Below are 12,382 nucleotides of genomic sequence, written 5' to 3'. Positions count from 1 at the left end.
CTGTTGGGTTGTGTTCAGGTGAAGTACGAGTGCCTCTCTGACGAGATCAAGATCGGGGATTATTACCTGCGTCTGCTGCTGGAGGAGGATGAGAGCGAGGAGTCTGGAGCCATCAAGAGATCGTAGGTTTCTGAACACAGACGCTGAACCGTGTGCATCTCGTTAGCAGTATCCTGATCAGCCGTCTGTGTTGTTCTCTAGGTACGAGTTCTTTAACGAGCTCTACCATCGCTTCCTGCTGACTCCTAAAGTGGCCATGAAGTGTTTGTGTCTGCAGGCGCTCACCATCGTCTACGGGAAGTGCTGCGAGGAGATCGGACCGTTTGCTGACACCAAGTACATCGTGGGCATGCTGGACCGGGTCAGTGTCCGGCGCTAGGTCGCACTGAAGTTACAGTGCTGCTGCAGTTCACTTCAGTGATGTGTCATAATCATACGCCACTAGAATCAAGCTGTCTTAACCTGGTGTTGTTGCTCATCTCCAGTGTACAGACAAGCTGGAGAGAGACAGACTCATCCTCTTCCTCAACAAACTCATCCTCAACAAGGTGAGTGACGCGTCGCATCGTCCCAAAGCTGCTAATAAACCTCAGAGCTCCTGTGTCGTGGAAACAGTTTATCAGGCATTCAGTATTTTGCTATTTCTGTTCTGACAGAAAAATGTGAAGGATGTGATGGACTCTAACGGAGTGCGTATACTAGTGGATCTGCTCACCCTCGCTCACCTTCACACCAACAGAGCCACTGTCCCGCTGCAGGTGCTGCTAAAATACACTGCTGCTCGCAAGTCTGGAGGCAAAAGAGCTGTTTAAAAAAAAGAAAGAAATTATTTATCAAGGACGCATTAAATGGATCAAAAGTGACAGTGAATGCTACAAAAGATTTCTATTTCAAATAAATGCTGTTCTTCTGAACTTTCTGTTCATCTGTGAATCCTGAAAAATAAAATGCATCACAGTTTCCACAGAAATATTGTGCAGCACAACTGTGTTCAACATTGATAATAATCAGAAATGTTTCTCGAGCAGCAGATCAGCATATTATACTGATTTCTGAAGATCATGTGACACTGAAGACTGGAGTAATGATGCTGAAAATACAGCTGCGCATCACAGAAATACATTACAGTTTAACAGAGATTCACATTGAAAACAGATATTTGGAATTATAATAATATTTCACTGTTTTTACTGCATTTTTGATCAAATAAATGCAGCCTTGATAATCAGAAGAGAACATTTTTAAACAGTGGTATGTTTATGATGTGTGTAATGTCACTTGTCCAGGTGTTAAAGTCTCTGTTCATGGGTCTGTGTGTTGTTTTCAGAGTAATGTGTTGGAGGCTTCTCCGGACATGAAGCGTGAGAGCGAGAAGGAGTGGTACTTCGGGAACGCAGATAAAGAGAGGCGAGGGCCTTTCGGCTTTGAGGAGGTGAGTGTGTTCACACCGCAGCTGGAGCATGCGCAGGTGACGCAGGCTTGAAGCTCTTCTTCTGTGTGCTCAGATGCAGGAGTTCTGGAGCGCCGGGACGCTGACGGCTAAGACACGCTGCTGGGCTCAGGGCATGGACGGCTGGCGGCCGCTGCAGGCTATCCCACAGCTGAAGTGGAGTCTGCTGGCCGCAGGACAGGCCGTGATGAACGAGACGGATCTGGCCACGCTCATCCTCAACATGCTCATCACCATGTGCTCCTACTTCCCCAGCCGGTACAGCCTCGCTCTCACAGCTGCTTCAGAGCCGCACTCACACACCACACACAGTAGGATTTCATCTCATGAATCTGACATTTCTCTTGCAATTCTGAGAAAAAAGTCAGATTTGTTGGATACAAACTCAACTCACAATTCTGTGTTTCTTTTTTTTTTTTTGTGCAAGAATTGTGAGATTAAAAAGCTTCCATATAAATGTCGTTGTGTTAAATAACAAAATATATAATATAAGTGGCAAAAAATGATTGCAAAAGTGTGAGAAAACTGATGTTCCTGCTGAAGAATAACTAGAATCGTTTGATAATTTCCTAAGCAATGCAAAGACAATCAGACATGTTCATGTGTTGAAATATGTTTAAAATGCATTTTTTTTTCTAACTAATAATACTCACTGTGTCTGTGTGTTTAGGGACCAAGATAATGCCATTATCAGGCCTTTACCAAAGGTGAAGAGACTCATCAGCGACAGCACCTGCCTGCCGCACATCGTCCAGGTACACATCACTAGCTGTGTTCCTCTAAAGCAGTGTTTCTTAAGCCTGCTGATATCGCATGTTCATTCTCCTGTCCTTCAGCTGCTCTTGACCTTTGACCCCATCCTGGTGGAGAAAGTAGCTAACCTGCTGTACCTGGTGATGCAGGACAACCCTAACCTGCAGCGGCTCTACCTCACCGGAGTCTTCTTCTTCATCATGATGTACACCGGCTCCAACGTGCTGCCCGTGGCACGGTACTCTCCCTGCATCTCAGGCCATGAGAACTAAACTCCTCATAATGTGTTCTCCGAGAAACGCCATTTATGTTTTTGATAACTTGTCACATGCATAAATATGTTCTTCTCTCTAGGTTCTTGAAATACACTCACCTGAAGCAAGCCTTTAAATCAGAAGAGGTAAAGCAGATCTGACGTCTCACACAGTGCAGTTAAACACGGATGACACGGTAAATCTGAGCATGTGTTTGACCCGCAGGCTAAAGGTCAGGACATCGTTCAGAGGAGCGTGTTGGGCTCAATGCTGCCGGAGGCCATGGTGTGTTACCTGGAGAACTACGAGGCCGAGCGCTTCTCCGAGATATTCTTGGGAGAGTTTGACACGCCTGAAGCCATCTGGAGCAGTGAGATGAGGTCAGCTTCTCGTTCCTCGCTCTAGAACTCCTGTGCTGAAATTATATATTTTTTTATTTCAGTTAACGTTTATTTTATTCCGTGTAACAAGCATGTTATGGTTTACTCTAAGCCTGAGGTAAGTTTGCACAGAAGCCTGGTTGATTGTGGAGTGTGTTGACAGGCGTCTGATGATCGAGAAGATCGCCGCTCATCTGGCAGACTTCAGTCCTCGTCTGCAGAGTAACACTCGCGCTCTCTATCAGTACTGTCCCATTCCTGTGGTCAGCTTCCCTCAGCTGGACAACGAGCTCTTCTGCAACATCTATTACCTGCGGCACCTGTGTGACTCCAGCCGCTTCCCCGACTGGCCCATACGAGACCCGGTACACACATCTACAGACACATTCAGAGCCTGCTTTCCTGCGTGATGCGAAGGCCTTCTGTGATGGTCTGTGCTCTGCAGGTGAAGCTGCTGAAGGACACTCTGGACGCCTGGAAGAGAGAGGTGGAGAAGAAGCCGCCCTCCATGTCTGTGGATGACGCCTATGAAGTGCTGAACCTCCCTAAAGGACAGGGACAGTGAGTCTCGTTTCTCTTTTGTAGTACTTTATTTGTTTGCACTTCTTAGTGCCAAAACCAGTCATTGTTTAGTTTCACTTCACCATTTCATCACATTCTGACCCTTGAGAATTAAAAAAACCTTGTTTTGCTACTGTACCTTTAAGACTTTTATATGTATATTACTAATTTTTTTGATTGCTTAACCTCTTTTTGCATGCAGAGAGAATACATATCTCTCGTTTTGACTGCTTCTCAGGTGACACTATAACATCTGAGAGTAGTGATTATTGATTGTAATCTTTGTTGCTTTTTTTAAAGGCATGAAGAGAGTAAAATAAGGAAAGCTTACTTCAGATTGGCCCAAAAATACCATCCAGACAAAAATCCGGATGGCAGGGTATGTACAACAGTTCATTGAGTGTCATTATCAGTAAATGAATTCTAAACTATAACCAAGCGTGCTGTGTGTGTGTTTGTGTGTGTTCAGGACATGTTTGAGAAGGTCAACAAAGCCTACGAGTTCCTGTGCACCAAATCGGCCCGTATTGTGGACGGTCCTGACCCAGAGAACATCATCCTGATCCTCAAAGCCCAGAGCATCCTGTTCAACAGACACAAGCAGGGTTCGACACGCTCCTCTCAGACAGCTTCTGATCTCCAGACGCTCAGAGACTGATCTCCTTCTCTCTCTCCTCAGAACTGGAGCCGTATAAATACGCCGGCTACCCTATGCTAATTAAGACCATCACCATGGAGACGGGTGACGGGCAGCTGTTCTCCAAGACCACGGCTCTGTTACCGGCCGCCGCTGAGCTGGCCTTCCACACCGTCAACTGTTCAGCGCTGAACGCGGAGGAGCTGCGGCGGGAGAACGGCATCGAGGTCTGCATGTGTTGACATTACCAGCAGCAGTCACACTGTGGCTCTTCACTGTCTGAGTGTTGATGAGGCTTGTGTGTTGTGTGTCAGGTGCTGATGGAGGCTCTGTCTCGCTGCGTGTCTGTGCTCACCGCCTCCAGCAGACCGGAGGACATGGCAGTACAGGTACATCAGCACATCAGCAAAGCCACACGAGTAAAGAGTGAATACAGTGAGCGCAGAGTGTGATTTTGTGTGCATTCTGGGTGTTCTTCAGGTGTGCGGGCACGTCTGCAGGTGCTATAGCGTCGCTGCTCAGTTCGAGGAGTGCAGAGAGAAGATAGTCGAGCTTCCCAACATTATTAGAGATGTTTGTCACATTCTCTACTACAGCAAGGTAAGAACACACATGGCTTTAATTACACAAATCTGACTCCTGTCCATTGTCAGAGAGCAGGACACAGCTCTGCTTCTCAAATAGAAACCTCTTTCTGTATTTAATGAGGTATAAAACTTTACAGACACTGGCTGTTAAAAGTGTCATATTGTACTCTTTTTATTAAGGTATTGGAAATATTATAGTAAAGATCACTTGAAATTTTAATCAAGATTTTTTCCATCAAAAATAAAAGTTTTATTGCTATAATGATTACAAATTGTATGTGGCCCTGGAGCACAAAAGCAGTTATAGCACAGGTGTATTTGTAGAAATAGCCAACAATACATTGTATGGGTCAAAATGATCTTTTATTATCTATTATTTTGGTATTAATTTATTATAAATGTTTTATTATTAAATTTTATTTTAACGCTTTACAATGTCTTTGTTACACGTGTTACATGTACTTACTATAGTAATAACAGTACATTATGCATAAATACTAGCAACTAACCTGAACCTGTTAACGAGTCATTTGTCCAGTTAATGGTCTGGATAGACTAGTGAGAGAGTTGTGTTGTATTGTTTGTGTGGATAAGTGGTGTTTTCATACACCGAGTCTCAGAGTGTTTCTGTTTGCCGTGTCTCAGGGTCTGCCGCGCTTGGCATCTCTGGCGGTGGAGTGCGTCAGCTCCTTCGCGGTGGACTTCTTCCTGCAGACGCACCTGTACAGGGCTGGAGTGCTGTGGCACCTGCTCTTCACGCTCTTCAGCTACGACTACACGCTGGAGGAGAGTGGCGTCCAGGCCAGCCAGGACACCAACCAGCAGCAGGTGTGCAACAGCCTGGCCAAGCTGAGCGTGGGGGCCCTCGGGCGGCTGGCAGGGTACAGCGGGGCCCGGGGCCCAGAGGAGGGGCCCCCCGGGGAGCCCAATGGCGGAGGAGCCGCAGCACACCCTCCAGAGAACCCCGCCATCCGGAAGAGCCTGGCTGCCATGCTGACGCCCTACATCTCACGCAGACTGGGCCGCAGCGCGCCCGCGGAGGTACAGGAGGAGCCAGCAACTGCACCAGTGCACACAGTCACACAACAGAGGCTGGAGAGACGGTTTGTTCATGTGTGGTTCATCTGTTGGTTCTGCAGGTCCTGAAGCTGCTGAACAGTAACTCGGAGACGCCGTACTTGATCTGGAACAACGGCACGCGAGCGGAGCTGATGGAGTTCCTGGAGGAGCAGCAGGAGAGCAACATCAAGAGAGTGAGACGCTCCTCACGATCCTCTGCTGCTCCTCACACTCCTCTGATTCAGATCACACTCACTCTCTGTGTGTTTGCAGGGCGAGTGCGACAAGAGCTTCGGCTCAGAGTTCCTGTTCAGTGAACACGGGAAGGAGCTGATCGTGGGAGAGATCTTCGTTAGGGTTTATAACGAGCAGCCTGTGTTTCCTCTGGAGGTGAGAGACGCCTACACTACTGTACTGAAGACCCAGAAGAAGTCTCTTCTGCATTTATTTGATCAAAAATGTACTTAGAAACAGTGAAATATTATTACAGTTTCAAACAGCTGTTTTCTATGTGAATCTCTGTTAAACTGTAATGTATTTCTGTGATGTGCAGCTGTATTTTCAGCATCATTTCTCCAGTCTTCAGTGTCACATGATCTTCAGAAATCAGTATAATATGCTGATCTGCTGCTCGAGAAACATTTCTGATTATTATTAATGTTGAAAACAGTTGTGCTGCACAATATTTCTGTGGAAACTGTGATGCATTTTATTTTTCAGGATTCACAGATGAACAGAAAGTTCAGAAGAACAGCATTTATTTGAAATTGAAATTTTTGTCACATTATAAATGTCTTTACTGTCACTTTTGATCATTTTAATGCGCTCTTGATGAATGAAGTATTCGTTTCTTTAAATGTAGAGTGTCTGACAGCTGTTAAACTCTGGTCTGTGTGTGTTTGTCAGTATCCGAAGGCGTTTGCGTCGAGTCTGCTGGACTATGTGGGCTCTCAGGCTCAGTATCTGCACACGCTGCTGGCGATGACGCAGACTAATAAAGTGGAGTCGCAGCAGCACGCTCAGAGACTGCGCTGGGCCGAGATGGCGCTGGAAGCTCTCCGCAACGTCATCAAGAACAATCCAGGTGCCTGAAACACAGCAGACTGATGCATGTGTGTGTAGAGGCTGGTTAGTGATGTGTGTGTGTGTGTGTCGCAGGCTCTGAGACGGAGTGCATCGGTCACTTCAAGCTGCTCTTCTCTCTGCTGAGGGTCCACGGCGCCGGAAGAGTCCAGCAGCTGGCTTTAGAGGTGCATTAGAAACCAGAAGTCTGTGCTTCATACTTCACTCACATTGAAACATCATCTCTGTTAACACAGTGTTTTGCTGTAGGTGGTGAACACGGTCACATCAAACCAGGACTGTGTGGTCAATATCGCTGAGTCTCTGGTTCTGCCCAATCTGCTGGTGCTGCTGCACTCCTTACCCTCCAGTAAGACTAATGAACCATGACATGCGTTCAGAACAGATGGATCCTCACTGGGACTACTGTGTTGCAGGGTTTAATGCAGTTAACTAAAACACAAACAGGAACTAAAATTAAAAACATAAAAAATATATGATTTCGTTATTTAAAATAAATGTTATTAATGGTAATGATATATATATATATATATATATACATTTAAAAAAAACTTTTTTCAGCTAGTTGCCAAGGCAAAATTTTTCATTTTCATTTTATTGAAGTTAAACTAAATCAGAATATTCAATAAAAACACACGCACACTCGCACGCTCACACACACACACTCGCACGCTCACACACACTCACTCACACGCTCACGCATGCGCACACACTCACGCGCACACACGTACTCGCACACACACTCGCACGCTCACACACTCGCACACATGCACACTCACACGCACTCACGCACACACGCACGCACACACACTCACACTCGCACGCACACTCGCTCACGCACGCACGCACACACTCACGCGCACGCACGTACTCACACATGCACTCGCACTCACACGCGCTCGCACGCACGCACACTCACTCACACGCTCACGCATGCGCACACACTCACGCGCACGTACGTACTCACACGCACTCACGCACGTACTCACGTACGCACACACACTCACTCACTCACACTCACTCACACACGCACTCACACACTCACACTCACTCACTCACACACACTCACGCACTCACACACTCACACTCACGCACGCACGCACGCACACTCGCTCACACACACTCACACTCACGCACTCACACACACACACACACACTCACGCGCACGCACGTACTCACACATGCACTCGCACTCACACTCACACGCGCTCGCACGCACGCACACTCACACGCTCACGCATGCGCACACACTCACGCGCACGTACGTACTCACACGCACTCACGCACGTACTCACGTACGCACACACACTCACTCACTCACACTCACTCACACACGCACTCACACACTCACACTCACTCACTCACACACACTCACGCACTCACACACTCACACTCACGCACGCACGCACGCACACTCGCTCACACACACTCACACTCACGCACTCACACACACACACACACACTCACGCGCACGCACGTACTCACACATGCACTCGCACTCACACTCACACGCGCTCGCACGCACGCACACTCACACGCTCACGCATGCGCACACACTCACGCGCACGTACGTACTCACACACGCACTCACACGCACGCACGCACGTACTCACGTACGCACACACACACACTCACTCATGCACTCACACACTCACGCACTCACACACGCACGCACGCACACTCGCTCACACACACACACACACACTCACGCACTCACACACACACACACACACACACACACACACTCACGCACGCACGCACACTCGCTCACACACACACACTCACAGACACACATGCACGTACTCCCGCACGCGCGCACACACTCACTCACTCACTCACTCACTCACTCACTCACTCATACACACACACACACACACACTCACACATCTCTGTGAATGCAGTATTTTTTACAGTGGCATTAAAATATTTCAATTTATGGATTTTTATCTATACATTCTTTCATTGTTATTAACGTTCATAATATTCGCTATATTATTTTAAGGCAACTACACTACTTTTATGTGTCTTTATTTCTATTTTAATTTAATATGCACTTTGAAATGCTGTAAGTGCTTTACAAATACATTTGGCCTGACTTTAATAGTTCAGTTGGGCGTAAAATCCATAATAAAGAGCTTATTGTTATTATTTATATTTATAAAAAGCCTGTAAAAAGCCCTGACTTCTCATATGCAAATGTCAACATTATTGATAGTATTGAAGGTTCCAGTGTTTTTCTCTCCTCTGGTCTAACGCTCGTGTCTCTGGCGTCCGCAGGCCGTCAGCTGGTGCTGGAGACGCTTTACGCTCTGACCTCCAACACCAAGATCATCACTGAGGCCATGAACAGAGGTGTGTGAGTGTGTGTGTGTGGACACGTCTTCAGTGATGCTCTGGTTTAGCTGATCTTAGAGCAGACGCAGCTGTTTGTGTCAGTCTCCTCTGACCTCTGTCTTTCTCTCAGGTGCGCTGATCTACCTGCTGGATCTGTTCTGTAACTCCACCCATCCTCAGGTGCGCACGCAGACGGCTGAGCTCTTCTCCAAGATGACCTCGGACAAGCTGGTGGGGCCCAAGGTAAGACTCCTTCAGTTTCTCCCGTATCGGATCGTTGTTTTGAGTTAAACGGACAGTGTTTTCTATTTCATTGCCAGCACTACTGCATGTGTTTTATCACTCGATCACCTGTGTGTCTGTCTCTCTCAGGTGCGTCTGACGCTGATGCGCTTCCTGCCGGCCGTGTTCATGGACGCCATGCGTGATAACCCCGAGGCGGCGGTGCACATATTCGAGGGAACGCACGAGAACCCCGAGCTGATCTGGAACGACAGCTCCAGAGAGACCGTGTCCACCAGCGTCAGAGAGATGATGCTGGAGTGAGTCCTCTGAACTCAGATCAGTCCTTCCCCTTCCCTCTCCTCGGTTCTCTGCTCACTCACTCTGCTTCTGTTCCCACAGGCACTTCAAGCAGCAGAAGGACAATCCTGACGTCAGCTGGAAGGTGAGATGGAGCTGAATTAGGGCTTCCAGTTTAGATTGCCTTACTGCTCAAAATTAAGAGTTCGATGAGAGTTTTAAAAATGTTTCTGCATTTATTTGACCAAAAGTACAGTAAAACTGTGAAATATTATTACAGTGTAAAACAGCTGTGTTCAATGTGAATCTCTGTTAAACTGTAATGTATTTCTGTGATGCGCAGCTGTATTTTCAGCATCATTCCTCCAGTCTTCAGTGTCACATGATCTTCAGAAATCAGTATAATATGCTGCTTTGCTGCTCGAGAAACATTTTTGATTATTATCAATGTTGAACACAGTCGTGCTGCACAATATTTCTGTGGAAACTGTGATGCATTTTATTTTTCAGGATTCACAGATGAACAGAAAGTTCAGAAGAGCAGCATTTATTTGGAATAGAAATCTTTTTCTTCTCTGTTCTTGCTGAATGAATGTGTGTGTTTCTGCAGCTGCCGGAGGATTTCTCAGTGGCCTACGGAGCGGGTCAGGGCGAGCTGGAGGTCGGCGGGGTGTTTCTGCGGATCTTCATCTCTCAGCCCGGCTGGGTTTTACGCAAGCCCAGAGAGTTCCTGGTGTCGTTGATGGACACTCTGACCACACTGCTGGAGAAGAATAACCCGAACGTGAGTGTGACTGCAGCAGACACAGGATTGATATGAGTGGCCGTCTGTATGGATGTGGTGTGTTCTCCTGTCATCAGGGTGAGGCTCTGGAGACGGTGAGCACCGCAGCCGTGTCTCTCTTCAGCACGCAGATGCAGCTGGCTGACCAGGTTCCTCCTCTCGGTCATCTGCCTCGTGTCCTGACCGCGCTCAATCACAAGAACAACGCCGTGCCCAAGAGTGCCATCCGACTCATCCACGTGCTCTCAGACAACGAGGTAGAGCTCAAACACACCCTCTGCATGTGATGCGGTGAATCTGAGTGTGGTTTGATGATGACTGAGCTGTGCTGCTGTCGTTTGTCCTGCAGCTGTGCGTGCGCTCCATGGCAGCGTTAGACACCATTGGCCCGCTGATGACGGGGATGAAGCTCAGGGCTGATATGGCAGGACTGGCCTGTGAAGCTCTGAACCGCATGTTCCAGCGAGAGCAGACCGAACTGGTCGCACAGGTGACACACACACTAGAGCATTTTTTTATTAATTTATACACTACTATTCAAAAGTTTGTGGTTGGCAAGAGTTAGGATTTTTTTCAACAAGGCTGCATTTATTTGTTTAAAAATACAGTAAAAAGAGTAAAAATGTGAAATATTATTACAGTTTAAAACCGCTGTTTTCTATCTGTTAAACTGTCATTTAATTCTGTGATCAAAGCTGTATTTTCAGCATGATTACTCCAGTCTTGTCACATGATGCTTCAGAAATACATTTTTCTGATACATTTTATTTTTTTAGGATTCTTTGAATATAAATTCAAAAGAACAGCATTTATTTGAAATACAATTTTTTTAGTAACGTAAAGTCTTCACTGAATGTTTTGATCAATTTGATGCATCTTTGCGGAATAAAATTAATAGATTCATTGTAATTGAATGTTCTTTGGTGTTCAGGCTCTTCGGGTGGATCTGGTGCCATACCTGCTGAAGCTGTTGGAGGGAGTCGGGTTGGAGACTCTTGAAAACCCGTCAGCAACCAAAGCTCAGATTGTCAAAGCGCTCAAATCCATGACCCGCAGCCTGCAGTTCGGAGAACAGGTATCATCCTCATCCAGCAGTGCGCTAGAACCCTCTGGAACTGAAGTCAGTGATCTGAAATGACGTGTGTGTGTGTGTGTGTGTGTTTTGTTTCAGGTGAATGAGATCCTCTCTCGTTCCACTGTGTGGAGTGCCTTCAAAGACCAGAAACACGACCTCTTCATCTCCGACTCCCAGACCGCAGGTTACCTCACGGGTGAGTCCAGCACACAGTGCCTCATGTGAGGGATGAGCAGTCCCGTACTGACTACTGACCCATACTGACTACTGGCCCGTACTGACTACTGACCCGTACTCACTACTGACCCATACTGACTACTGACCCGTACTGACTACTCTGACTACTGACCCGTACTCACTACTGACCCGTACTGACTACTCTTGACTACTGACCCATTCTGACTACTGACCCGTACTGACTACTCTGACTACTGACCCATACTGACTACTGACCCGTACTGACTACTCTGGCTACTGACCCATTCTGACTACTGACCCGTACTGACTACTCTGACTACTGACCCATACTGACTACTGACCCATACTGACTACTGATCCGTACTGACTGTACCGACTACTGACCCATACTGACTACTGACCCGTACTGACTACTGACCCATACTAACTACTGACCCGTACTGACCCATACTGTCTACTGACCCATACTGACTACTGACCCGTACTGACTACTGACCCGTACTGACTACTCTGACTACTGACCCATACTGACTACTGACCCGTACTGACTACTGACCCGTACTGACTACTCTGACTACTGACCCATACTGACTACTGACCCGTACTGACTACTGACCCGTACTGACCCGTACTGACTACTTACCCGTACTGTCTACTGACCCGTACTGACTACTGACCCGTACTGACTACTCTGACTACTGACCC

At 47.1% G+C, this 12,382-nt stretch overlaps 1 protein-coding gene across 4 annotated transcripts in view; it reads left to right on the top strand.

Moving 5' to 3' along the window:
- The window catches only part of LOC107561960 (dnaJ homolog subfamily C member 13-like), a 50,604-nt gene that overhangs the window by 31,003 nt on the left and 7,219 nt on the right, over window positions 1–12,382 (top strand). For all 4 annotated transcript variants that reach the window (XM_016246512.1, XM_016246511.1, XM_016246510.1 and 1 more), the window contains 28 exons: window positions 1,328–1,432; window positions 1,506–1,708; window positions 2,121–2,205; window positions 2,287–2,441; window positions 2,558–2,603; window positions 2,683–2,837; window positions 3,001–3,202; window positions 3,283–3,398; window positions 3,699–3,777; window positions 3,868–4,003; window positions 4,078–4,262; window positions 4,350–4,424; window positions 4,516–4,635; window positions 5,268–5,663; window positions 5,762–5,875; window positions 5,955–6,071; window positions 6,588–6,765; window positions 6,840–6,931; window positions 7,014–7,113; window positions 9,042–9,116; window positions 9,229–9,341; window positions 9,471–9,640; window positions 9,723–9,765; window positions 10,231–10,404; window positions 10,482–10,661; window positions 10,754–10,894; window positions 11,336–11,479; window positions 11,576–11,675. In XM_016246512.1, the coding sequence (XP_016101998.1) occupies window positions 1,328–1,432; window positions 1,506–1,708; window positions 2,121–2,205; window positions 2,287–2,441; window positions 2,558–2,603; window positions 2,683–2,837; window positions 3,001–3,202; window positions 3,283–3,398; window positions 3,699–3,777; window positions 3,868–4,003; window positions 4,078–4,262; window positions 4,350–4,424; window positions 4,516–4,635; window positions 5,268–5,663; window positions 5,762–5,875; window positions 5,955–6,071; window positions 6,588–6,765; window positions 6,840–6,931; window positions 7,014–7,113; window positions 9,042–9,116; window positions 9,229–9,341; window positions 9,471–9,640; window positions 9,723–9,765; window positions 10,231–10,404; window positions 10,482–10,661; window positions 10,754–10,894; window positions 11,336–11,479; window positions 11,576–11,675 (3,799 nt within the window). The remainder of the gene's footprint in view (window positions 1–1,327; window positions 1,433–1,505; window positions 1,709–2,120; window positions 2,206–2,286; window positions 2,442–2,557; window positions 2,604–2,682; window positions 2,838–3,000; window positions 3,203–3,282; window positions 3,399–3,698; window positions 3,778–3,867; window positions 4,004–4,077; window positions 4,263–4,349; window positions 4,425–4,515; window positions 4,636–5,267; window positions 5,664–5,761; window positions 5,876–5,954; window positions 6,072–6,587; window positions 6,766–6,839; window positions 6,932–7,013; window positions 7,114–9,041; window positions 9,117–9,228; window positions 9,342–9,470; window positions 9,641–9,722; window positions 9,766–10,230; window positions 10,405–10,481; window positions 10,662–10,753; window positions 10,895–11,335; window positions 11,480–11,575; window positions 11,676–12,382) is intronic.

The sequence above is a fragment of the Sinocyclocheilus grahami genome, unplaced genomic scaffold (genome assembly GCF_001515645.1).
Source record: "Sinocyclocheilus grahami isolate Dianchi unplaced genomic scaffold, SAMN03320097.WGS_v1.1 scaffold800.1, whole genome shotgun sequence".
NCBI classification, from domain to species: Eukaryota; Metazoa; Chordata; class Actinopteri; order Cypriniformes; family Cyprinidae; genus Sinocyclocheilus; species Sinocyclocheilus grahami.
This window is presented reverse-complemented; position numbering and strand designations above follow the sequence as displayed.